The sequence below is a fragment of the Galleria mellonella genome, unplaced genomic scaffold (assembly GCF_026898425.1).
Source record: "Galleria mellonella isolate WM207_F2 unplaced genomic scaffold, CSIRO_AGI_GalMel_v1 utg64, whole genome shotgun sequence".
NCBI classification, from domain to species: Eukaryota; Metazoa; Arthropoda; class Insecta; order Lepidoptera; family Pyralidae; genus Galleria; species Galleria mellonella.
The window spans coordinates 3,929,651-3,954,023 of record NW_026442133.1 but is presented as its reverse complement, the minus strand read 5'-3'; the positions used below and the strand labels follow the sequence as shown (position 1 = coordinate 3,954,023).

At 30.5% G+C, this 24,373-nt stretch overlaps 3 protein-coding genes and 1 long non-coding RNA gene across 8 annotated transcripts in view; 2 read left to right on the top strand and 2 right to left on the bottom strand.

Annotated features, from left to right (window-relative positions):
• Window positions 1-1,187, top strand: part of LOC113512294 (pancreatic lipase-related protein 2) — a 34,069-nt gene extending 32,882 nt beyond the window's left edge. For all 3 annotated transcript variants that reach the window (XM_026896082.3, XM_031914868.2, XM_031914867.2), the window contains exon 8: window positions 154-1,187. In XM_026896082.3, the coding sequence (XP_026751883.1) occupies window positions 154-262 (109 nt within the window). In that variant the 3' untranslated portion in view covers window positions 263-1,187. The remainder of the gene's footprint in view (window positions 1-153) is intronic.
• A 1,813-nt stretch (window positions 1,188-3,000) lies between these two features.
• Window positions 3,001-6,174, bottom strand: LOC116412640 (uncharacterized). The gene is made up of 3 exons (XR_004223842.2): window positions 5,408-6,174; window positions 4,268-4,448; window positions 3,001-3,620 (listed from the first exon to the last, which is right to left on the bottom strand). It is a non-coding gene; the product is annotated as an uncharacterized LOC116412640 (long non-coding RNA).
• A 4,040-nt stretch (window positions 6,175-10,214) lies between these two features.
• Window positions 10,215-19,103, bottom strand: LOC116412639 (uncharacterized). 3 transcript variants are annotated; one of them, XR_004223841.2, is made up of 2 exons: window positions 11,550-11,698; window positions 10,215-10,574 (listed from the first exon to the last, which is right to left on the bottom strand). XR_004223841.2 is itself a non-coding variant. In XM_031906953.2 (2 exons), the coding sequence occupies exons 1-2, from the start codon at window positions 18,991-18,993 to the stop codon at window positions 10,506-10,508; spliced, it is 339 nt and encodes a 112-aa protein (XP_031762813.2). In that variant the 5' UTR covers window positions 18,994-19,103; the 3' UTR covers window positions 10,225-10,505. The 3 variants fall into 3 exon arrangements, 2 of the variants coding, with proteins under 2 accessions (XP_031762813.2, XP_031762812.2); XM_031906953.2 differs by lacking the exon at window positions 11,550-11,698 and adding an exon at window positions 18,724-19,103 and having other exon boundaries at window positions 10,225-10,574; XM_031906952.2 differs by lacking the exons at window positions 10,215-10,574; window positions 11,550-11,698 and adding exons at window positions 17,690-17,895; window positions 18,724-19,103.
• A 122-nt stretch (window positions 19,104-19,225) lies between these two features.
• LOC116412646 (uncharacterized) lies at window positions 19,226-23,009 on the top strand. The gene is made up of 4 exons (XM_031907002.2): window positions 19,226-19,254; window positions 20,376-20,519; window positions 21,577-21,708; window positions 22,612-23,009. The coding sequence occupies exons 2-4, from the start codon at window positions 20,409-20,411 to the stop codon at window positions 22,771-22,773; spliced, it is 405 nt and encodes a 134-aa protein (XP_031762862.1). The 5' UTR covers window positions 19,226-19,254; window positions 20,376-20,408; the 3' UTR covers window positions 22,774-23,009.
• The last annotated feature ends 1,364 nt before the right edge of the window (window positions 23,010-24,373 follow it).

Here is a 24,373-nt window from a genome sequence, read left to right as displayed (position 1 = left end):
CATACAGGACATATTTTTTAAGTATCCGTAAATGATTTACCTATACATTATTTTCGGGCTGGTTTTCTTCTATTACTGTTTTATATCCTGCATTAATTAATAATTAATTTATAAACTTATGTTACCTTCACATAATTCTTTCTTATGTTCCAGTGCCCGAGGTTCATACTACCTGACAACGAATTCAAAACCGCCGTTCGGTAAAGGCGTCGATGGTCTATACCCGAAAGGCAAGAAGAATGTTGTGAAGAATTCCAAGTAATGTGCCTGCACATTTAGTTATTAAGAAAAGTCCAATTATCACATCTCTAGTAGGTAGTAATTACCGTTAGTGGCATAGTAAAATGATTTATATGATTTTGGAATACGATCTGACGAACATGACAACTAAATAATTACTTTTAACATTGTTTTGTTTCTTGACGATTAATCTAAGCGCACTATTGTATATTTCTGATACTATTGCAGAAATAAACTTAGCGTGCTAATATTTTATGGTTATAGTACTAATTAATTAGGACGTTTAGTAGCAGATACTAATATTATTATTATACACTCTGATTTTGTAAGCATCATGTAATGCCTGCAGATGTTTGATTTCTATTGTTAAAGACAATAAAAATAACAGATTTTGTTTTCAATGTAATCGACAAGTGATATTGTGTAAACAGTTATATCAATATTCTAAGATATTAATTACCTACTAGTGAAAGAAATTATCATGGCTTCCTCACATGTAATTTAACCATTCGTATAGTTGTTAATTATCCGTGCAACTATTATGTTAAAAATTGTGGCCATCCATACTCTCCATTAACTAATAGAGAGTAGGTATGGTCATAATATTAAAATATAGTGTCAAATTTATAAAGTGTTAACAGAATACGATATTATTTTCTTATGTGAATATAAATACTGAAAATTATTGTGGACGTAAGTAGAAATAAAAATTTCAACAGAAGATGATAGAATGATAAATAGATTTATATTTCTGATTATATGATAATTTCGTGTTGGCATTAAATATAAAACAATTATCTAACTAATAATTAGCATATTAACCTCCATTCTATTTTCTAATTTATTATTGTGTTTTAAAGTCAATCGTCCGCATACGTCTCCAAACTCCAATAAGTCTCCATTAATCTTAAAATAAAATATATATTTGATAGCCTCAGTTAATTTCTCATTTTTATATATATTTTGCTTTTTCATTTAAAAAAAAAGCAAAAATTTTGTTGATATCTCTCAATTTACGAATCAAAATACAAATAATTATAATAAATATAATATATAGTACATGACTATATCTATATGTAAATCAAAATCATATTTAATTTCCCTAGACTATAATTAACAAAACATTCTATGCCCAATATTTGTTTACCATGTTTTTAGAACTAATATAATTATTCTAATAATGTAATCTTTTAATCACGTTATTTCTAAAATAGGTACTTATTTACAGATACACGTCATGTTTCCTTAGATTTTATTGATAAATGTTTCTTTAGTATTATTAAATGACCACAAATAGGCAACAAATGCTATATATATTTGCTACCTCAGACTTACTTTGTGATATTTATATTCACATCAAGCCAAATTTGGTAACCGCTACCTATAATCATACTCGTACTACACTAAGACATCACAAAATACACATTTTTGTTTATATTATTAAGACTAAAGTTTATGGTTTTTGTATTAAAGATTATAGTCACCATTTTACCAATATATTGTAATTCCCTCATTGTTACTTGATAACAGAAATAGATGGTGGTATTTACTTAAACAAATCACATAAGCCTGTCCCTAGTTTGTAATATTTATTTATTTACTTGAAATTTAGATGTCTATAAATCATTATTAACTTGAAGTATGATTATAAATAAAAATAGCACAATTAGATTGTAAAACGCACAATTTTATATTAATGTATATAATACAATTTTAGGTATGGTAATAGTAGGTAACTACATAAGTATCACAAGCTTTCATAAATGTACGTATTAATGCATTATACATAATTGAGAAATGCATCAATAATATAACAGGTAATTACAACAACAATTTGTTGCTCAAGTTATTATAAATAAATGAAGGAACATCCTTTGCTTGATTCTGTTTAGTGACTGTATCTTTCATTAACAACCTAAATGTAACCCTTTGAAAAAAATGGGTACTAACGATAATAAAAAGAAATTATTCATAAAATGAACTTTAAAAACACTTTTGGCTTAATATATATATATATATATATATATATATATATATATATATATATATATATATATATATATATATATATATATATATATATATATACTAATTAGATTAGAATAAACGTACATAATTATACTGTTTAATTTTAGGCAAACCACAGGACCACAGCCTTGTCACCCTAATATAGAATTCCTAATTTCTAGAATTCTTTTTGTGTTAAACATTTCTCAATTATTCTAAATTGGTTTAGATGTTTGTCAATATTTACCAAGATTTCGCAATATTTAGCTAATAATATAGCTGTATATTTACTGTTTAAATATTTTTAAATTTATAAATTTATTATGAGTATTAATGTGTAAAAATAATATCAAAACATTTAATTTAAGAGCTCTAACAATATTTTTAATATCAATTGACTTTTTTTTTAATTAATTAATTTAAAATTCTCAACGATTTATCTTGCTGTGAAAGTGTTTGTTTTTTTTAAAGACATGCATTTTTTTTTAATATTACTTATTTTGTACAGTAAAAATTATACTATACCTATTGTTAATGCCTTTACGCCTTGCCACTAATGTGTTACATCAAAAAATTCCTCCTTGTCAACACGTACCTGCTAGTGTTTACGTCAGGTAAATAGATCAATAGTGTTAGTTATAGTGTGGTTGGTCTGAATGAATCAATCGAGTTTACAGTGTTCAACGGTACTTAAGGGAGCAAAAACTAATTATATCCCCATTAAATGGAAAATAAATAATTTAGTGATATTTTAGTCAAAATATATTGTTAACAATCATATTTAATGCAACTACACAGACGCAATTTCTAATGTATCTGAAACTAATATATTTATTGTTTTTATTGAATTTTATTTTATATTATGATGTAATTTTTTGTTGAACAATTAGTAAATAATAATGTACAGTATAAATTAAAAAAGATATTTAATATGTTTTATATTATTATAAAGATTGTTTTTATTTATTTTATACATATCTTATAATAATGCCTAGTAATATATACATAATATTACACTTGCGTCTGTAAATATATGTATTTAAAGTAATGACGAAATTTGTAAGAACATTTTAATAAAATTAAATGATATGTCAATATTTATAACTTTGTTTTATTTTATTTGAACATCCTTAATTATCTTAAAAGTTTTGTAACTTTACTAATTTAGTTATAAAATAATCTTTAAAGATAAAAAAATCTCGAGCAACATTCAAAGCATTATACTTTTATTGTTGTTTGTAAACCTTCCATCACTAATTTGGAACGGTTCTGCATAATAATCATCAGTTAATAGGAACCTTACATTACTTAATAATTTTTTATCTTGTGTTACCATATATTGGGTAAATAATATTGTTCCAGTCAAGAGTACCCTGAAAATATAAATATAAATTAATAATTTCACGTATAAAATAAATATAAGTTAATAATAATAAAAAAAATAGCCGTGAATTTATTATTGTTGCGGATCAGTATCTAAATTAAGTAAAGTTTTTACTGTAGGTATTAAATAAGTGAGATATATAAATATTTTTTTATATAAATACATATAATATATAGAAACGCCAGAATAATTTAGTTAAAATTAATGAAATATGAGAGTTTGTTCTACTAGAGGTTAAAAATTTCGTAAGCACACATTATATTTTAATGTAATAACTACCGGTTTAATTTACGTGTAATTAGATCGAGAAAGGCAAAAGCAAACGCGGTGTAGGACGACACCTCACTAAATGGAATTACGACTTCAAATGCATTGTAGGAAGTCAGTGCAAGCGGCTCAGGAATGTTCCTTATGGCAGTCTATGGGCACAGATAATATAATACTATACTAGCTATGGGGAAGGTCCTTCAGCAGTGGGCAGATAATGACTGATATGATGTTGATGATGAAGGTGTAAATGAAAGGAATGTAAAGAAAGAAATGGTTAATACATAACAGGAAATAAAAATGTCACGTTACTGTAAAGAAATTATATACAAATTTTACTAATTACATTGTAGATAAGCGCATACGTACATTATATAGAATCGTGTAGACAAAGCATCAGTCTTTATACTCAACATATTCTACAGGTAATGTAAATAATATTTTGCCTTCATTGAATTTCGAAGTTTTATTATCGGTAGTGTAGTAAACTTTCTGTATAAACTTGGTCGTCCAAAATACAGAAAATGCGAATGCACCCAATACTAATGCTCTGTAATGCGTGAACATAAAGCGACGTTAACAAAAAGCTTCCAATAAATCCTTACAGTATTTTTTCTTGATTTTTTTTTTTTTGTAAAGAACGGTAGTATATTGTAACATATTTATTTAAGTACATACTTTTATATTGCCTAGTTAATAAGTGCTTACTAATATGTGCATTTTGAATGAATACACCTAGTAATATTGAATTGCTAGTCTAGTGTAATATTGTTTGATATGTATATCTTTTATTCATTTAATTACTTGTGTCGTATAGGAATTACCATTACCAATAAATAAGTATTTTGGAAAAAAAAACCTTATACAGTACTGAGATAGTAGTAGCTTATTATTGATGGAAAGAGACTTATTTGTAGTGTATAGTAGTATTCTTATCATATAAACTTCATACATTTGTAACTACCTTTATATCATATGCCAATAAGGCATATACTACACAAGATGGGTCTATCTTCGGACACACTGTGCAGATTGTGCGGGGAGAAATCGGAATCCATGGAACACTCGATGTGCAACTGCAATTCGTTGGCAAGTATGCGTATGAGTCTACTGGGAACGGCTTATCCAGAACCAGGGGACTACAGATATCTTAAACCGCGGGATATCCTCAAGGTAACACAAAGGATCTATGAAATGATGGTATAAGGCAGGGGGAAGCACAAAAGATCTCAATGGGTCGACGTGCAACAGCTTAGCTGACCCCATATGCGAATATAAGATAAGATAACTACCTTTATATCTTGTGTTGCTATAATAAAAACTAGAGTGTTAAGGTATAATTTATTTTTAATTTATATAATATTAAATGCTTAATTAATAAGGAAAATTATGAATGTGCATGATGCAAGGGATATATGTAAATGCCTTTAGCACGCAGTTCTCTTTGGCTATCTCACAAGGGGTTTGGTGTAAAGATAAATAAATAAACATTAAATTAATAATACTCACAGGCCAAGTCCACCAGGCATTGTTTAAATCACTCTCACGAATGATCTAGAACTCTCCTTAATGGTGACTGACAGTTAATAAACATGCATTGTGTGATTATGCAAGTTTATCAATCAACTAAATGGTATTTATTGTTGTTGTTTATACTATTGTCTCATCTCAGTTGTATATCTATTTTGAATGGTTAATATTGAAATGGTACATCACTGAGCCCTATTAGTTTACATTGGCGGGGAATCAATTAGGTGTTTTTTTGAATGGGTGATAACGTAATAGTAACCCTGCCTACGCTATCGGTATATATATGGCGGGGCACCTGTGAGGGATGATAGCTGAGAATGAAAATGCAGTTCAGTACCAGAGGGAGAAAAGTCGAATGCTTGGGTACCTCTGTCCCATTCGTATTTCAACCGTGAAGCAGTTGTGTTTGCATGGCTGTGTTTCGGTTTGAAGGGTGGAATATGGCGTGAATTTACTGGTTACAGAGAAATAACACCTAAGTCCTCAGGAATGGCAACGCATGGGGAGTATCATGGGCGAAACAGTATACTCTGTTATGTCCATGGTACTGCTCATGTCTATAGGCGACGGTTACCACTTTCCATATTTGTCGATTTTTCATCTTCGTCACTAGATGATTCAGATTTTGGTGGCAGTTTCTCATCGCCCTTAGGAGTGGGTATTTCTTCGCCCTTTACTGTAGTCGGTACCTCTGTTTCTTCTTTTGATGATAACATATATTTCGTAGTCCAATATACGCCAAACACTAACATGACGAATACTAATAATCTGAAATAAAAGTATTTAAAAATTGATTGATGTAAGAAAAAAATATCATTACTAATATTATACTGTGACAATGAAATCGATTTGTGACAAAACTAGTAATTTTGATCTAAAAACTAAAGTACTGAACTGATTTTGATAAAATTTCTGTGGAATCAATCTGCAAGTTTATTCTTTCAGATAAAAAAAAAATATTTTCCCAAATCGATTTAAAACTGAAGGTTATGAACACAAAATACAATCGAATTGAGAATCTCCTTTTTTTGAAGTCGGTTTAAAATGAATTATTATCTCTTGGTATTTTAATAACTTAACAAATCGTTATGAAATTTTGTATAAAACCTGTATAATATATTATTTGAGATGAAGAAAAACATGGGCTACTTTTTGTCCGGGTCAATGACAATATCGCAAACGGGGGAAGGAATTATTATCAATGAGAAAATTAGTCTCTATTGCTAATAATCAATCTGTCAGGTGGACCTTCACGCGGTCCCCCTTGGAATCCATCATAATTAATTCATCACGCTGAGTCAACTAATCTGATTTCATCCGCAACTATCATTCTTCACTAATGCCCCAGCAGTGTATGTCATTGGCGCAGACGGGGCAAGCATTACATTATATATCATCCATTAAATGGCAAACAAGTAAACGGTCCACCTGATGGAAAGTAATAACCGTCGCCAATAGACATGAACAATACCATCGATATAACAGAGTATATTGTTTCCCTTCACTTACGGGGTGCAACCCATACTGTGTAATATGGCATTTTTCTTTATGAAATTTAGAATGGTTTGCCATTCTAAATTTCAAGCTGATAGCCTACCTGGTAGAAAGCGGTGACCGTCGTCTATAAACATACTATATAGCAACATGGACGTCACAAAGAGCAAGTATACTGTATTGTCCATGATACCCATCATGTGCTACTAATCATCAAGACTAAAGTGTTAGGCCTCCCCACTATCATAACCTACCCTCCAAACCGAAATATAGCCATACAAGCACAGCTGCTTCATGATAGAAAATAGACGTGGTATTCAATTATTACACAAAAAGAAACATAATACAAATAATAATAAGTGCCATACAGTCACACTAATTGGCTGGTCAAACTAGAATTAGATTTTCTATGTATCAATCAACAAACATTCGAGAGCATTACCATCTGGGAGATGCTTCCATATGATAGATAATTTACATTTATTAAGAATGGCTTATCAAAATGTGTGTATACCTACCTATAAATGACTGTAACAAACTCACAAAAAATGTACCTGTTGTATTCCGTACATTTTTAATCACAACTATACCTAGACACATAAACATATATAGTACACACTAGATACCATACTAACAAATAGAAAGACGCAAACATCACACAATAATTTATGTTTCTACTAAAATACTTACTGCTATTTTTGATAACAAACTCCTACCGCGCTAGACCCATTCAAAAATAGAATTGTTAACACTGTCCTTTATAAACTTTTTACCACATAAATATTTTAGAATTTCGAGTTTATATTCAGCTAGACAGAAATAAGGCTTTTCGTACTTGGTCAGATAAAATTGGTTCGCAATTTATATGCCTTTACCACATCTAAAATATTTTATTAGTTTGACAGTTGATAGTGATATATTAATTTTTATACCTATAAAAATCTTACAATTAAGACGAATCTATACAGTGAAATCACAGGGTACTTAGTCCCTAGGGATAGCAACCTCTGAGGAGTATCATGAGTGTCACATTATATTCCGATATTTAGGGTATACTTTTTATGTCTATAGGCTATGGTTACTACTTTCCACTAAATAAGCTTTCTTAGTTAACGTGTTTGCCATACCAGTCTGAATAAAATAAAATGCCCAAATACACAAATAATAATAACATAAAATCTTAAAATTCTCATTTCTTCTATTTTTATTCTTCTCTATGCCAAATATATAGTCGTTTGTCACTTTTATAAACTTAATTGCTTACTTATTCTATGTTTGTTTGTTACATAGTATTTTTTCTTATTGTTATTTATAGTTATACAGTATTTGTTATTGTACTGATTCTTTCCTGGGTGTCCGTATTGTGAGATTGTAACTAAGCGATAGTTGATCAAATAATTAAATAAATAATGTTTACGATGTCTAATCAGATATTCAAACGAACATGCGACTAACCTGATGGTAAAAGACTACCGCCATTCTCAAGCACCTCAAAAAGAATAAGTTCTTTTCTTTAAAGATTACGATGTCGAATCAGTTCGGAAATACTGCTGTTGGAAGTTGATTTCAAAGCGTGGTTGAATACATGGAAGAAACTGTCTTGAAAAACACACGGTGGAAGACTGCTGTTCATTCAAATGGTTGGGATGGAACCTTAGTTTGTGATTAGTTGTACGATGGTGAAAATTACGGATATTATGGATATTTAAAAGTAAAGTTTTAAAACATTTACTTACATTCCAAATGCCATTTTTAAAAGGACACGTATTATAAAAATATTTACTATACTTTTTCAATTAACATGAAGCTATAACGAATATAAAGTTATAAAACAACATAATCTGTTTCAATGCAAACATCTTAATGGATGGATTTAATTGAGATACAAGTAGTACAATAAGTATTCTAAAAACTTGTCCACACATTAATAAATTTAGAACGTTGACAGCCACAAGTTTTTGAATTTGTATTTAGTTAGTAATAAAACCTTTGTGTGTCCCAATTAAACACATTTTTATGCTACTAAGAATTGCAAACAAGCTGACGACTCACCTGATAGAAAGTGGCAACCGTCGCCTATAGACATGAGCAATACCATGGACATAACAGAGTATACTGTTTCGCCTATGATACCCCCATGCGTTGCCATTCCTGAGGACTCAGGTGGTCCTCTATACTCTGTAAATTCACTACCATATTCCACCCTTCAAACCGAAACAGTTAATAAAAAAACAATAATAAAAATATTATTATAGGTTAAACCTATCGCCAATCAGTTATGTGTCTCATCATCATATCAGCCTTTAACTGTTTAGTTGCCACGTTTGGCAGGCGGATTGGCATTCACAGTTAGGTTTAGGAGATGTTTTAAGAGGGACGCTGTTGCTCATCCCTCTTCCTCCCTTATTCTCCTCCTACGACGCCCACGGGAGAGGAAGGGACGGCCTATTATATGCCGGGCACCACGCGACCATATGCGTTTGTATGACTGTATTTCAGTTTGATGCCAATAAAATTACAAAATATATAGCCATAATACCATATTTCTCAGAAATAGCAACGCGTGAGTGACACCATGGGCATCAAAACGTGCTGTTTGTAGTGCTATTAATGTCTAAAGGCGGCGGTAAAACTAAAGTAACTATTCGAAATAAAAAATTCCGTAATTTGCCAATTGGTAACAAAATAAATTTGCATTGCGAATGACCTCAGAAAGTAAATGTTATCGTCGGGTGACGTTATAGCAACATTGTGTGTTTGTGTACCTTAGGTAACTACCTATCTATCTACAGGTATAATCCTATTAATAAAATAAATACGAAAGTTAAAGTTTGTTTTTTTATTGGATGATAATGACATGGTAACTCCCCTGCACTATGGATATACACTAACGGGGCACCAGTGAAGAATGAGACACCAGTGAGGATGAAAAGGCAGGTCGGTTAGCCCATCGTGACAAGTTCAATGATAAATTAAACTCAATAGTTTCCAGGGAGAACCTAGTGGAAATGGATCTGATAGGGTACATTAATAGCAATGGAGACTAACCTCGACTTTACTAGTAATTCCTTTCCCCCATCAAAGTTCAAGTTAGTTAAGTAATAATGAATGGATGAAAGCAAAAACTACTGAACGAATTTGCAAGAAATTTGATACACGGTTAAGTTGTATTTTAACTTGTCATAATACAAGTGTCTCCAAATGAAGAGAGTATAGTATTGCAATTTCCGAGTAAAGAAAAATACCAGTATTTATCAAAATTATAATTATTTTATCTTAAAAAAATGCATATTAATAATTTATGTTAATAATATTATAATTTCTTTATACAAATTTATTATTTTACAACTTTTTCACAACCATTTTATAGGGCTAAAATACAAAATAATTACATTTGAAGTGGTTGAAGTCATATAATAAATGGTTCCAACATTTTTACAATACTTAAGTTACCTACATTGTCCTTTGTCTCATACAAACTTTATAGTAGCTATGCACGTTATAACGTCATTTATGAAGTCAATATCGCTACAATTTTGCCGGCATCATCGTACTGGTTGAATTTGTAACAAGTATAGTTGCTTCAGGCATATTCATTAGGTACTTTGTCGTCCAATAAGCACCAAAAGCTAACAATCCAGTAATAAGTATGCTGAAAGAAAATAAATTTTATTAATATGCTCTAATTTGCAACTAATAAAGCAACAGGTTCACTAGTATCAGGGGTATCCTTCTCTAGAAATCTGACTGATTTTAGATTAAGCCCTTATTCTAGAATCAATCAGATACGGGTATGCAACCCCAGCCTCCCAAGCCACTAGAGTGTCTCAGTCCTTTCCACGACTGCAGTGCCCCTCCATTTCCTTTCCCACATAAATCTCTTATTCCTCTTATTTACCAATTTCCTTTACGCATTTCCAACGTTCCCTTCCTTTTTTCCTCAATCCTTTCCGCCATACCGTAGGTGGCGGAAACCACCAACAAATGCACTCCCAAAGAAGGTTGACGTCAGGCAAGCGGCCGGTCGTCAAACTAAGCCAAATCTTTTTGTAATATGGATAAAAACATATTACGCCAACCACAAATAATAATTCGGATAAGGGTAGCAAGAATAAAAAAGAAAGAGGTTCACTATATTTTTATCACTTATGAACCGATTTGAGAATTCTATTTTTAATCGAAATGGTTTACTTCTCTTATTGGTTCAATCCTGAATTAATCAAGAAAATAAAGTCAGATTTTTTAAAGTTATATTTGACTGCACATATAGTCTAATATAACTTAAGAGATCATAATGAATAACATGAAAACTACTGGAAAGATTTTGACAAAATTTGCTGCAAATTTGAATATTTTTATTCTGGTAAAATATTTTATTCCACAGAGTGAATATAAAAAATTATTGCGCGTACGACACCGCGAAATTGCAATATTTTCTCTTATGTTTTTCTCAAAAATTACATTGTAAATAATGCTATAGGCAGTACTTTATTTACGATGTAATTTTTGAGGGCACCTACCCTCATTTTCTATAAAACTTGTTTGTCATTGCCATGTGAATATAAAAGAAATTTATCTATTTAATTGTTTAATTTTTCTTGTATTAATATGTTGAAAGAGTACTTACAATCCAAGAGCCATTTTTTTACTTTTTATTTGTTAGAACTATAACCGAAAAAGAAGTCACTTGGTCATCAACAATCGTACTATTGAAATAGTATGGCATTACAATGAAATTTTATTTAAAGAATACCAAAATTAAGCCTAGTACTCACTGAAGACGAAACACGTAATTTGAAATTTGTTTTATAAATAAACAAATGTAAATGACTTTACAATTAAAAGACCTTACATTTTAAATTATAAATAATACGTTTAATATTTGTATAATAACTTTGTAAAAGTTATATTTTAAATTTTCTACACTCCTCGCAAAAATTAAGGGAACATAAAAATTTTTGAAATTTTTGGGTGATTTTCAACAGGCTGCATTTCAGTGAAAAATAATCGTACAGGAAATTTAAAAAAAGAGTTTTGAAGCTTGAAAACTCTAGTTTTCAGATTTTTTGGTGAAAAAATTTTTTGAGCTCCGGTTTCCATGCAATTCTTAAACAAAGCTGAAAATAATTTTTTTCTAAATTTTCTAGGTTTCGTTTTTCACTCTATGGGCATGGAAAAATTTTTTCGAGCTACTCCATTGTATAGGTCTCTTAGCGTGTTTATTCAGCTTCAAAAATCGCTTTGGATGGCTCAATTACGACCATTTGTCTCCGAGATATCGAACTTTGAATGCAAAAGCATCCTTTTCCATTCAACTGCTAATATCTCTGGAACTACTGGTCGCACAGCAAGCGGGCGCCGAGTTTCTTTATCTGCATAAAATTTCCAATTAAGCACAGTCAAGAGTTAGTGAAGAAAAAATTTTTTTCCACCTCTAACATTGAATTGAAAAAAGTGGAAAAAAGTGACTTTTTCTCCTTTTTTGGTTATTGGCTGTATCTTCGCTAATATGGGCGGGAAAGCTAAGGTTTGAGGAAAATTTTACAGTCTATTGTTCCTTAAAGAACCCCCTAAATCCCTGGAGCGATTGGTTCAACGGTTTTTCCCGGACCAATTGATTGAAATTTTGGAAAAAATAAGGGAACAAGGTTTTTGTCCCTTAAACTCAACCTAATCCATTCAAAAATAAATAATTTCATTTGTTTTTCACTTTTTACTCAATTTTTTGTTTTTTAAAAATTCATTATCAAAAAAAAAATCGAAAAAAATCAAGAAAATTTTTAAGAAAATTTTTTTTTTCAAAAGTCGAAAAAAGTTTACAAAAAATTTTTTTTTCGTTTTTAAGGAAATCAAAGTTTTTGACAAAAACTTTGATTGATGATCGATTTACCGCCGGCATTAGCGTTACCCAAAGCATACCACGTGGAGGTTGCACGGTCGGATTTACGCTTCTTTTGTGCTTACGCACGTGTTTATGATATGGGATTCTTCAGAAAAAATGAGACCCTGTGGTTCGTCAGCTCCGCAGTATTTCGTGACTCCAAACTCATTTTCTGAAGAGTGTGTGTGTTAGTGTTGTGTAAGTAATTTTTAGAAGAAATGAGACCCCGTGGTTCGTCAGCTCCGCAGTATTTAATGACTCCAAACTCATTTTCTAAAGTGTGTGTGTGTGTGTGTTTCTCCACGTGGTATGCTTTGGGTAACACTAATGCCGGCGGTAAATCGATCATCAATCAAAGTTTTTGTCAAAAACTTTGATTTCCTTAAAAACGAAAAAAAAATTTTTTTGTAAACTTTTTTCGACTTTTCAAAAAAAAATTTTTCTTAAAAATTTTCTTGATTTTTTTCGATTTTTTTTTTGATAATGAATTTTTAAAAAACAAAAAAATGAGTAAAAAGTGAAAAACAAATGAAATTATTGATTTTTTAATGGATTAGGGTGAGTTTAAGGGACAAAAACCTTGTTCCCTTATTTTTTCCAAAATTTCAATCAATTGGTCCGGGAAAACCGTTGAACCGATCGCTCCATTTAGGGGTTCTTTAAGGAACAATAGACTGTAAAATTTTCCTCAAACCTTAGCTTTCCCGCCCATATTAGCGAAGATACAGCCAAGTAACCAAAAAAGGAGAAAAAGTCACTTTTTTCCACTTTTTTCAATTCAATGTTAGAGGTGGAAAAAATTTTTTTCTTCACTAACTCTTGACTGTGCTTAATTGGAAATTTTATGCAAATAAAGAAACTCGGCGCCCGCTTGCTGTGCGACCAGTAGTTCCAGAGATATTAGCAGTTGAATGGAAAAGGATGCTTTTGCATTCAAAGTTCGATATCTCGGAGACAAATGGTCGTAATTGAGCCATCCAAAGCGATTTTTGAAGCTGAATAAACACGCTAAGAGACCTATACAATGGAGTTCGAAAAAATTTTTCCATGCCCATAGAGTGAAAAACGAAACCTAGAAAATTTTTAAAAAAAATATTTTCAGCTTTGTTTAAGAATTGCATGGAAACCGGAGCTCAAAAAATTTTTTCACCAAAAAATCTGAAAACTAGAGTTTTCAAGCTTCAAAACCCTTTTTTTAAATTTCCTGTACGATTATTTTTCACTGAAATACAGCCTGTTGAAAATCACCCAAAAATTTCAAAAATTTTTATATTCCCTTAATTTTTGCGAGGAGTGTATATCTACTATAATGTTGTAAAAAGGCAATGGAACAAAATTCTTCTACCTACATTTTAAATTTAGAACAAATATTTTACTTTTACTTTTTAAAAATGGGTTTATTTATATAAATAACTTTTAGATTAGTCTTTCTCACGAACGCTCAAGTTATGAAATGAGGTCGAGTCTTTTTTCCTGACGAGGCTTTTTCAAGAAACTACAGTATGGAGTTTTTTAAAAATAGAAATAGTTTATTTAGGGTCGGCAACACGCGAATAATGCCCGAGGGGCAGGGGCAGGGGCAGGAAGTATTGCAGACTTTTATACGCTTCGGTAACCGCTTATTATCAGGTGGGCCGTATGCTTGTTTGTCACCTCATTGGTATAAAAAAAATTGTTTTACTCATAAAAATTATCAACCCAATACAAGCCTTCTACGACAAGGAAATGACGTGTTTATAAAAATCTATATTCATAAACGCATAACTATATTTCTGATATAAATGGTCCATGAACCCATTATAAACCAATCATAAACCTGTAATAGCAAACAATGTTATTCATATTTTAAATACGTTCATATGTAAAAATATTATTTGAAATACGTTTTCAAATTTTTATCAGCATATATCAATATAATGTAAGTTATTGGTCATGTAAGCCTAGTGTAGTCAGTTTTGTCCCGGATTTCTAAATATAGACTCCACCCTACCCTACAAAGTATCAGGTACATGTTTATTATTTAACTATAGTTAAATATAAAGGTAAAATCCTGCTTATACATGGGGAAGATCTATATCTAGTAATGGAACGTTATTAATTCATTATATCCTCTATATAAATAAATGGATAGAAATATAAAATAAATAAAGATATTAATTAATAGACTAAAACTAGCTATACCTCGCGATTTCGTCCATAATTGTATCATAATATTGAATCATCTATATAAGTTATATAAGAAGAAATGATCTATTCAATGCAGAAATATTTTTTGAAAGCCAATTGACAGTTTCATAGATTGACTCCATCAAACAAACAATTTTGCTTTATTATATCAGTTTAGACTAATTTTCTGTCCACTACATCATATGCGTAATTTTTAGAAGTATGAAAATCAATTAAATAGACCACTTCTAAATAGTGTATTTAGATAAAACACATTTTTAGGTTTGACCTTTAGAAATACAACTGTGAAAACCGCGTCCAATTTGGTGCAGCAGTTTTTGTATGATGCTTCAACAAACGTTACACACAGTTAGACAAACAATTTTTTTTATAAATTATTGTTTTGATATCCATTAGTCTTATTGAGACCATTTATACTAATTATTCTTAAATATTTCCTATGTACAGACATCTTCTAGTTACAATTTACAATATATTAGTAGTAAGATTATAATTATTAGTAAAACAATTCATAAAAAAAAGAATCAATTTCATAATTATATTATTAAGGACAAAATTAATATTGGGTACACAGATGTAAAACCATTTGTGTCAAGATCATGATAATGATGACGACGATGACACAAATATAAAACCCTATATTGTAAAAAGAATTATTATAATTTAAGGTTATGTTCCCAAAAAAAAATCGTCTTCAATCATGATAAAACCAGTTATATAATTAAATTACTGAAGAACCAATTTTGATAAAAAAATTATGAGACCAATCTGTAAGTATATCTTTTCAGACAAAAAAAAATCCAAATCGGTTTACAACCGACAGAGTTATGAGACAACAAACGTAAAAAAATACAACGAACTTGAGAACCTTATTTTTTTAAAATCTATTGAAAATTGATTTTCGATTAGTGATAATTGAGTGAAACAATATATTGATAAATGCATTCATGAGTACCACTCTTTATTTATGGCCGACCCAACAGTACTCGGTGTTGAACAAATATTATTCGTAGCATCAAATGTCTGAAAATATAAATATACAGCAATAAATCATAATATCTCTGAGTTGATAATAATTATAATATATATCTATAAGACAAAATGGATTGTTTTTTTTTTATCGATGAAAATAGTATGGTAACCCCGTCTGCGCTAACGGGATACGCTGGCGGAGCAACAGTGAACGGTGATCGATGAGAATGAAAACAGGCCAGTTAGCCCATCATGATGAATTCATCAGAAATTAACCATGATAGTTTCTAGGGAGAACCGCGAGGAGGTCGACCTGGTTGGGTATATTGCTAGCAATGGGATTCTCAGTCTCCATTACTAACAATCCCTTTCCCCCCAAAATGGATTGTTATAAAATAATATCTCACTCTGCTATTCAAAATAATGTCAAGCAAAAGTTTTGTTATATAGACTTTTTTATTATACTTAGTAAACAAGCTGACGGCCAGCGTGATGGAAAGTAGTAACTTTGACTTCATATTATCATGTGGATGCATACTAAAAGTATCAAAATATTAATTCCTATCATCAAACTTCACATAGTAGCTACAATTTAAAAATAGATTGATTAAAAAATCAAATATTAAACCTTTTATAAATGGTTCAAATGAATATATCAGCTAACATTTACCTGTGACCGAAATATGTTAACTAATCGGGATAAAAACTAACCTATATCGTTCTCCATCTCGTGGCAACCATATACCAAACATAGTAATCGGTTAAACCGTTAAGGAGCCAAGAAATAACAAGTAAACAAAAACTCACTTTCACATTTATAATATTAATAAGGATGTATGTTTTCCAATAAAAAAAAAATGCGTTTAGGCAGCATATAGAAATGCATTTTCATATAACCACAATATGTCTTAGTTAACAAACTAAGACATTGTGGTTATATGAATAGAATTAAAAACATTAAAAAAAAATGCAATTTTTGCTAACTTGCCTATCTCCTAAATGGATAACTAATATTTACATCATTATATTAAGTGTGTTGATGTAAAAATTTACATTAAACCATTACTACTTTATATTTTGGTATCATTGTATTAAAAATCAATTCAGTAATAGGAAGTTTTCTGTGACTTCTGTAAAATTATATCCATGTTAGTTAGAAGATTCCTAACTAACCGTCAATAGTGGGTTGAAGAATTTTAAATTAAGGTATGGGGGTTTTCAAAAAAGGTATATTAAGGTTTCTTCAGGGTAATTAATGCGCACGTGACACCCCTTTTTTTTGGGATGCCATGCAGACCCACACATCCGGGGGAGCCCTCCTACCGGCTAAAAACCACCACACTTACCGTGCCTTAGTGTTGGGATCCCGGGGGCCCACGTGACACCCCTAGTCTAACCTATGCAGGCGTCCATAGGTTACAGTAACCATTTACCATCAGAAGGGTTGTATGCTTCTTAGCCACCATCGTGGTATAAAAAAAAATCTGTTGTCGATTGCATATAAAAGTACCTACTTATATATTAATGCTTGTAATATATATATATATATATATATATATATATATATATATATATATATATATATATATATATATATATATATATATATATATATATATATATATATATATATATATATATTATATATATATATATATTGTTATTACATTGATTACCGATTAAAAACATCTGAAACTAAAGCAAGGATTATTACCTATTCGAAAAAATATCATCAATTTTAGATAACTGTGTGTATATGTTGTCAACAAAGTAGAATAACTAAATCTGCCAGAGCCAACAATCCAGCTAGCAAGCATAAAATTCCTATGCTAAGATATATTCTGTCGTATGTTTCAATAACTCGTAACTGTGTTATAGATAATTCTATTTCTCTCCGTACGCATGTTTTCATTGTTTTACATTCGCCGTAAATCTGAAAAGGTATGGTTATGACATTATTATATATACATAACCATCCTATTAAAAGAGTATGATAGTGAATCCGATTTTTTTTCAAAAGGGACGTAGTTTAAAAGTCTACAAAACAAGTCTACAAAACATTTTGGGCCTCTAAAATTGACTAATAAGACATATTATCAAGTTTAGACGGGATATTGGTGTTCTGAGTTAGTTTTTCTTAAAATTTAAATAATTCGGTACTCATTAAAAAATATATGTTCTTTAAAGAAGTATATGCTAGTAATTTCGATTGCCCCCAGTTGTTATTCTTTCTCATGTCAGTTGTCTATTCATAGAAAATGTGCCATGAGAAGTGAAAATCTAATGGCGGAGAAATGGGCAGCACAGTCCATCTTAAAATGTTACCAAAACCTAACTGCGGTTGCCAACCCGCCTGTCAAGCGTGGCAATTACGGGAAACCCCCCTCCTCGCTCCTATGTAGACACTTAACAACTGATAAAATTATATCTATGTTATTTTTATTCTTACAAGTATCTTCAATGAATCGATCCTGCAAAATACATTATCAACTAAAAACAATTATACCAACCTCATCATCATCATCATCATCACCATATCAGCCTTTAACTGTCCACTGCTGAACATAAGCCTCCCCCTTAGGGGGGTTTTGCTAGTAGTTGTGGCAACTACTAGCAAAACCCTCTTGGCAGGCAGGCTTAATTCCGTAGAGTGACGAATACAATATGTCACTACTTCATCATGCTCAAGATGTCGTAAGAGGAGACTAATGAAACAAAACACACTTATAGTCCACAAATACCTACAAATGAATATACTTACCAAAAATGCTCCTGTAGATACTAAAATAATTACGCCCGACACCAAAAAGTAAGCTTGGACGAACTTATCCAATTCCTCTTTAGCTATCTTAGATATCATAAATCCAATAGGTATAATTGTTTGACTCCATATAGCACCTCCAACTAAAGTTTGCTCGTCTCTGTATTTAGATCTGGTTTTCACTGCCGCCCCTGCCCAAAGACCACCAGTCCCTATCACCATTCCTAAACCAAATAACTTTAATACTATACTAACGTATCTTTTGATCATTTGTATTTATAATCCAAGTATTTAATGTATTTAAGTCTCGTTTGGACAATTTGAATGTAAAAATTTCATAATAAAATATTTATAAACAATATTGTAGGTTAGATGTAACAGATAACAAAATATAGTGGGTATAAAGATCAACAAAGATCAATTATACTTATTCCTTATCTACAGAACTACTATAATATTGCACATAGATTAAGAATAAACAGAACTAATCGAGTTTAAGGTTGTAGTTAAAGACCGTCACAATATACGCCTGTAAGCTTATTTTTTATTTGTTATTAACTTACAATTTAATGTTTTTTTCTCAAACATGCTTGGAAATGTGAGCATTATTTTGACAATCTTCTTCAAGATAAATCAAAATTGCCGTAATGGCCAGATACATACGGGCAGAGGCCGGCAAATGTTGTATGAAAATCCATATCTGTCATGTTTTGCAGCCAGATAAATTACTATGTAAACTCAAATCTGTCCTGTAATTTAAAAATGGAATGACCTTTTACTTCGAAACATGACTACCAAGAAGATAACTAATAAAAGGTTTTATTTCAATTTCGAACTGGCTTGCAAACAGAAAGCTATCTATTGAAAAAAAAAACAAAGGAACATTATGGCGCGTGAAAAATTATTTTTGTTCGTTATTAAACTTAAAAAGTAAAATTGTGTTTTTGATTTCCGCGCATTGTTTGAGAAAAGTACTATACAAGCCTTGGCCACAACTAGGCATTGATGGACTCACGTATGTGTGCCTCGGCTACGCCTCGGCCCACATTTGCACGTTCGTCCATCAATGCCTCAGTTGCTGGCCGCTACAGTAGTGTACTATAGGAAACATATAGTGATAGCTATATAGTATTTAAAAAAATTCAGCACAAACTTTATTGTCTGTATTTAGGTAATATATTTAATTCCATCTATCAAAATAAACATACTCAATTATTTATAATAAATGATCGTATTTATATTCGGGTAATAACCCATAACCTTTTAATTGGCGGATATAGGTACTTACTTCAAAACGTTTGGAAAATAATATTCAAAATAGTTTTGTGTTATACTCAAAACACATATTCTTAAACATGTTCTATAGAATTGCTATTTTTTGTGTCTTCATTTTTATAATTAATAATATTTCGACTTCTGAAAATAATTATGTAAGTTTATGGAATATTATGAAAATATAGGCATTTTTCTGGTTATAAATTTTTGAAACACGCAAAAAAGCAAACAAAAACAAAACGGGATTATTTTTCTGAAACAAAGAAAATTTGTTTAACAATATAATAATATTATATTATAAGAAATTTAAGATTCTCAAAGAATACAGTTAACAGTTTATTGTATTGCAAAGGTTTAACCTAATTCTTTATTTTTAGGGAAAATTTGGCATAGCTATAACCAAATTTAACATGTGTAAAGGTCCTAAAAGTAAAAATTGTAGCGTATGGAGTTATCGTTTAGTAAACGAAACATATTTGACTTTCGAATCAAATATAACGGAAAGTGTACCATCTCTGAAAGTAAGTAGACATCGTAATATTTATTTATTTTTTAGTTCTAAATCTATAGTCTAATAATTTACTATTTACAAATGTAGGTAATGATAGTGTTACATTTACAAAGGTTTGTAAATGTAACACTATCATACCAATTACCTGATCCTGAAGCTACAACTCTATATTTATGAGAAACTAGTCAAGTAACCTGTTTAGAAGTCGAACCTGGAACCTTGACATAAACACAAAGCTGCAGAAGTCGAATTAGTTTCTTCGTAAATTTGTAAAGTTGTCTGAAGATTTACATATTTGTTACACAATCAGACTTAATGGTTGGTTGAAATTTTCATATAATTTATTTCCCTGAAAATACCTCGTTTAGAGGTAAAACAATTATTGCAAAACGTGCATGGACAAAATGGCAGTCGAAAATCAAAGGCTCATATGGCAGGTTGTAGAACTCTTGGTAATAAGAATAGTAGTCAATCTTCGAGCGTTGGCGCGAGCGTACTAATGGTAGCAGAATTAAAATAATTCTAATCAAATACCCAATTATAGACTTTCACAAAATAATACCTAGTTCAGTAAAATTTTGTCATATAATGTTGATAAATCATACCTCTTGCGCTATATGTACATCTATTTATACATAGAAAATTTTCTACCTTGATTGTATCTTCATAGCAGCCGTCACAACGTAAAAATTTCTCGAAATCTCTCCGAACTAACGCACGCACGTGACATCCCTAGTGTTGCAGTCGTCCATAGGCTACAGTAACCGTTTACCATCAGACAGGCTGTATACTTGTTTGCTACTTTCGTGGTATAAAAAAAAATATTTTATCAAAATACCCTCAAAAATAATTATTATTCAAAGAAATAAACTCTTTCGCTAAATTATATTACTGTAAAAAAGAATAACGACTTACTATTCTAATATTATATCTTGTATGATTAAGGAATAACATTTACTCTAATAGTTGGCTACCTTTATTTAACAGTGTGTCTATCCCCTAAGAACAATATATTTCTAACAAATAAATTTAAACAATTTTTTTAATTTTAACAAATACAATTTCAGGTTAAAATCATAATGTCATCGAATGATAAGGTGATGTTCAGACTGCAAACAAATAAAATGTGCGAACATCTCTATCTGAGGCCTCTCTTGGAATCATTTTTCAATGTTACACGTGAATGTATCATTCAGAAGGTATGTAAAATAGGTTATAGATAACACTTGTACCTGCAGTCATCTTTCACCATGTGATAAGTACCAATAAGTAAAAATTGGAATAGGCTACTCTTTCCTTTCATGTGGGAGTCGTAAGAGGCGACTAAGGGAAGGCGAGGGATAGGCAGCAGCAACCTTTTTAAAACATCTCTAAAGCCTAACTGGGGTTGCCAATTCACCTGCCAAGCGTGGCAGCTACTGGCAAAACTCCCCTAGGGGAGGCTTACGTTTAGCAGTGGACAGTTAAAAGCTGATATGATGACGATGATGATTAGTAAAAATAGTAGTAAATATTAGTAAACTTAAAAGTGTAGCAAATAATTACAACACCATCATCACTAGTAACTAATAAAAGGTTTTATTTAAATTTCGAACTGCAAATAGAATGCTTGCAAGAAAGCTGTTTAATTAAAAAAAAAAACAAAGGAACATTATGGCGCATGAAAAATTATTATTGTTCGTTATTCGTCATTGAACTTAAAAAGTAAAATTGTGTTTTTGATTTCCGTGCATTGTTTCAGAAAAGTACTATACAAGCCTTGGCGACAACTAGGCATTGATGGACTCACGTATGTGTGCCTCAGCTACACCTCGGCCCACATTTGCACGTTCGTCCATCAATGCATCAGTTGCTGGCCGCTGCAGTAATGTACTATTTCCAAGAAAAAAAAAGGATAAAAAATTTAAGTCTCTCATACAAACACCTCCGGGTCTAAGTTGGTGATGATAAAAGGCTTAAATTAAAATACTATGAAATATTTAAATTTTAAAAATTAATCATTATTATTTCAGCCATTTATCTGTTTACTGCTGAAGGCTAAAAGAAATAATATTTAAAAACTTATGATTTAAATTACTTACTTTATTTTATTTTTATTATAGGGTCGTTACTTCTTTGCAGCGGATATTGAAAAAATTGCGCAGAATTACTACGGAGGGTCGTTTATATACGGAAATTTAACATTCAAATCAGTTTTTAATAACAATGTGTGCAATTTATCCTGTGCCATCATTCATGTAAATTTATATCCAAAAAAATTATAAATAAAGCAAAATATAAAATACTTATTACAGTTACGTTTTAATTTACTAGCGACTTGTCCCGGATCCTTCTTTTTATTTTTAAAATCGATTAAGTTTTTTTTTTTATATTTACAAAGAATCAAACCTTTATTTTCTTTATAATATTTGTTTTAATACTAATAAGGTGTAGAAAATTTATGTGTATATGTGTGTAAACATAGTAAATTTATTTTAACTGAAATTAATAAAAAAAATCGATTAATATATTGCTAAAGTTTATTGTTTCTTAATAAATAATTCTGTGATAATACTAATCCACTATAATTTACATTATGTATAAATATAATTTAATATGTAACTGGTTAGTAAACGATTTCACATACATATTTGTCTCTAGTTAACCCGAAAAGCTTTATTCTATTAAAATTCTATAAAATACAATTTTGCTCTCTTATAATACGACCTATTTATTCTATTCCATATCTTGTCAAATCTTTATAAAGTAAGTCGTAATTATCAGTGTAAATAGGCCATGAATATGTATTCATAATATACCTGCTTGTAGTAATTTAAGTCATATAAATTATGGAGATATTACAATATTCTATTTATTTAGGTGTGATCTTACACTATACATTAGAAATTTATGATTTACAAACACATTTTATGTACACAAATACGTAATTATTGAAATAAAAATAGAATATAAATAAACTTGAAAGAATGCTATTTTCCGCTATTCTATATATACCTATATTATATGCTAGTAGTTAATGAAATATTTTTACATAGATAAATAATTAACTCCAAACCAATTTACAACGGACGAAGTTATGAGGTAACACACTAAAAAAATACAATCGAATTGAGAATCTTCTTCTTTTTGAAGTTAATTGAAAACTCAATATATATCTATAAATTAACAGAACTTGTTTATATACCAATGAAATAGTAGATACGACCAGAGGGAGACTTTGTACAAAAGTCGATTACTTGGGTACCTCTGTCCTATTCGTGTTTCAACCGTGAAGCAGTTATGTTCGCATGGCTGTGTTTCGGTTTGAAGGGGGGGATCTGGCGTGAATTGATTGGGTACAGAGGAATAACACCTGAGTCCTCAGGAATGGCAACGCATGGGGGGGATCATGAATGAAATAGTATACTCTGTTATGTCCATGGTACTGCTCATGATTGCGACGGTTACCACTTTTTATCAGGTGGGCCATCAACTTGTTTACCCTTCTAAGTTGTTTAAAAAAATATACCAATGAAATAGTAGATACGTTATCGCTACTACTGTATGATGTAAAACGAAACAACAACATCCAACATCTTATTCTTGTTTATGGATATGCTAATTTGCCAATAGTCTAAGGAAGCTGGACGGTTAGAATCAGTTAGACATTTAACCTTACCTTACTTTAACACCCATTTAATATCTTATTTCTTGGTACCGATTTCTCTCAAAGAAAATATACTCTATTATACTACTCTAGCAAGATGGTTTAGTATGAAACTTTATTTCGACTTTTCTTGCACTGGTATTATTGTAAGAAAAACAACAAGAATATTTAAAATATATATTTAACAATTACAACATAAAATTCAACAGAATATCGCA

Bases quoted from the DNA above. Each gene is read 5' to 3' on its own strand.
- LOC116412639 (XM_031906952.2), bottom strand. From the start codon at position 18,993: ATGATCAAAAGATACGTTAGTATAGTATTAAAGTTATTTGGTTTAGGA. The intron at 17,896-18,723 runs GTAAGTATATTC...ATACCTTTTCAG, and splicing joins TATCTACAGGAGCATTTTTG to ATTTACGGCGAATGTAAAAC.
- LOC116412646 (XM_031907002.2), top strand. From the start codon at position 20,409: ATGTGTAAAGGTCCTAAAAGTAAAAATTGTAGCGTATGGAGTTATCGT. The intron at 20,520-21,576 runs GTAAGTAGACAT...ATACAATTTCAG, and splicing joins AAAGTGTACCATCTCTGAAA to GTTAAAATCATAATGTCATC. The intron at 21,709-22,611 runs GTATGTAAAATA...TTTTTATTATAG, and splicing joins GTGAATGTATCATTCAGAAG to GGTCGTTACTTCTTTGCAGC.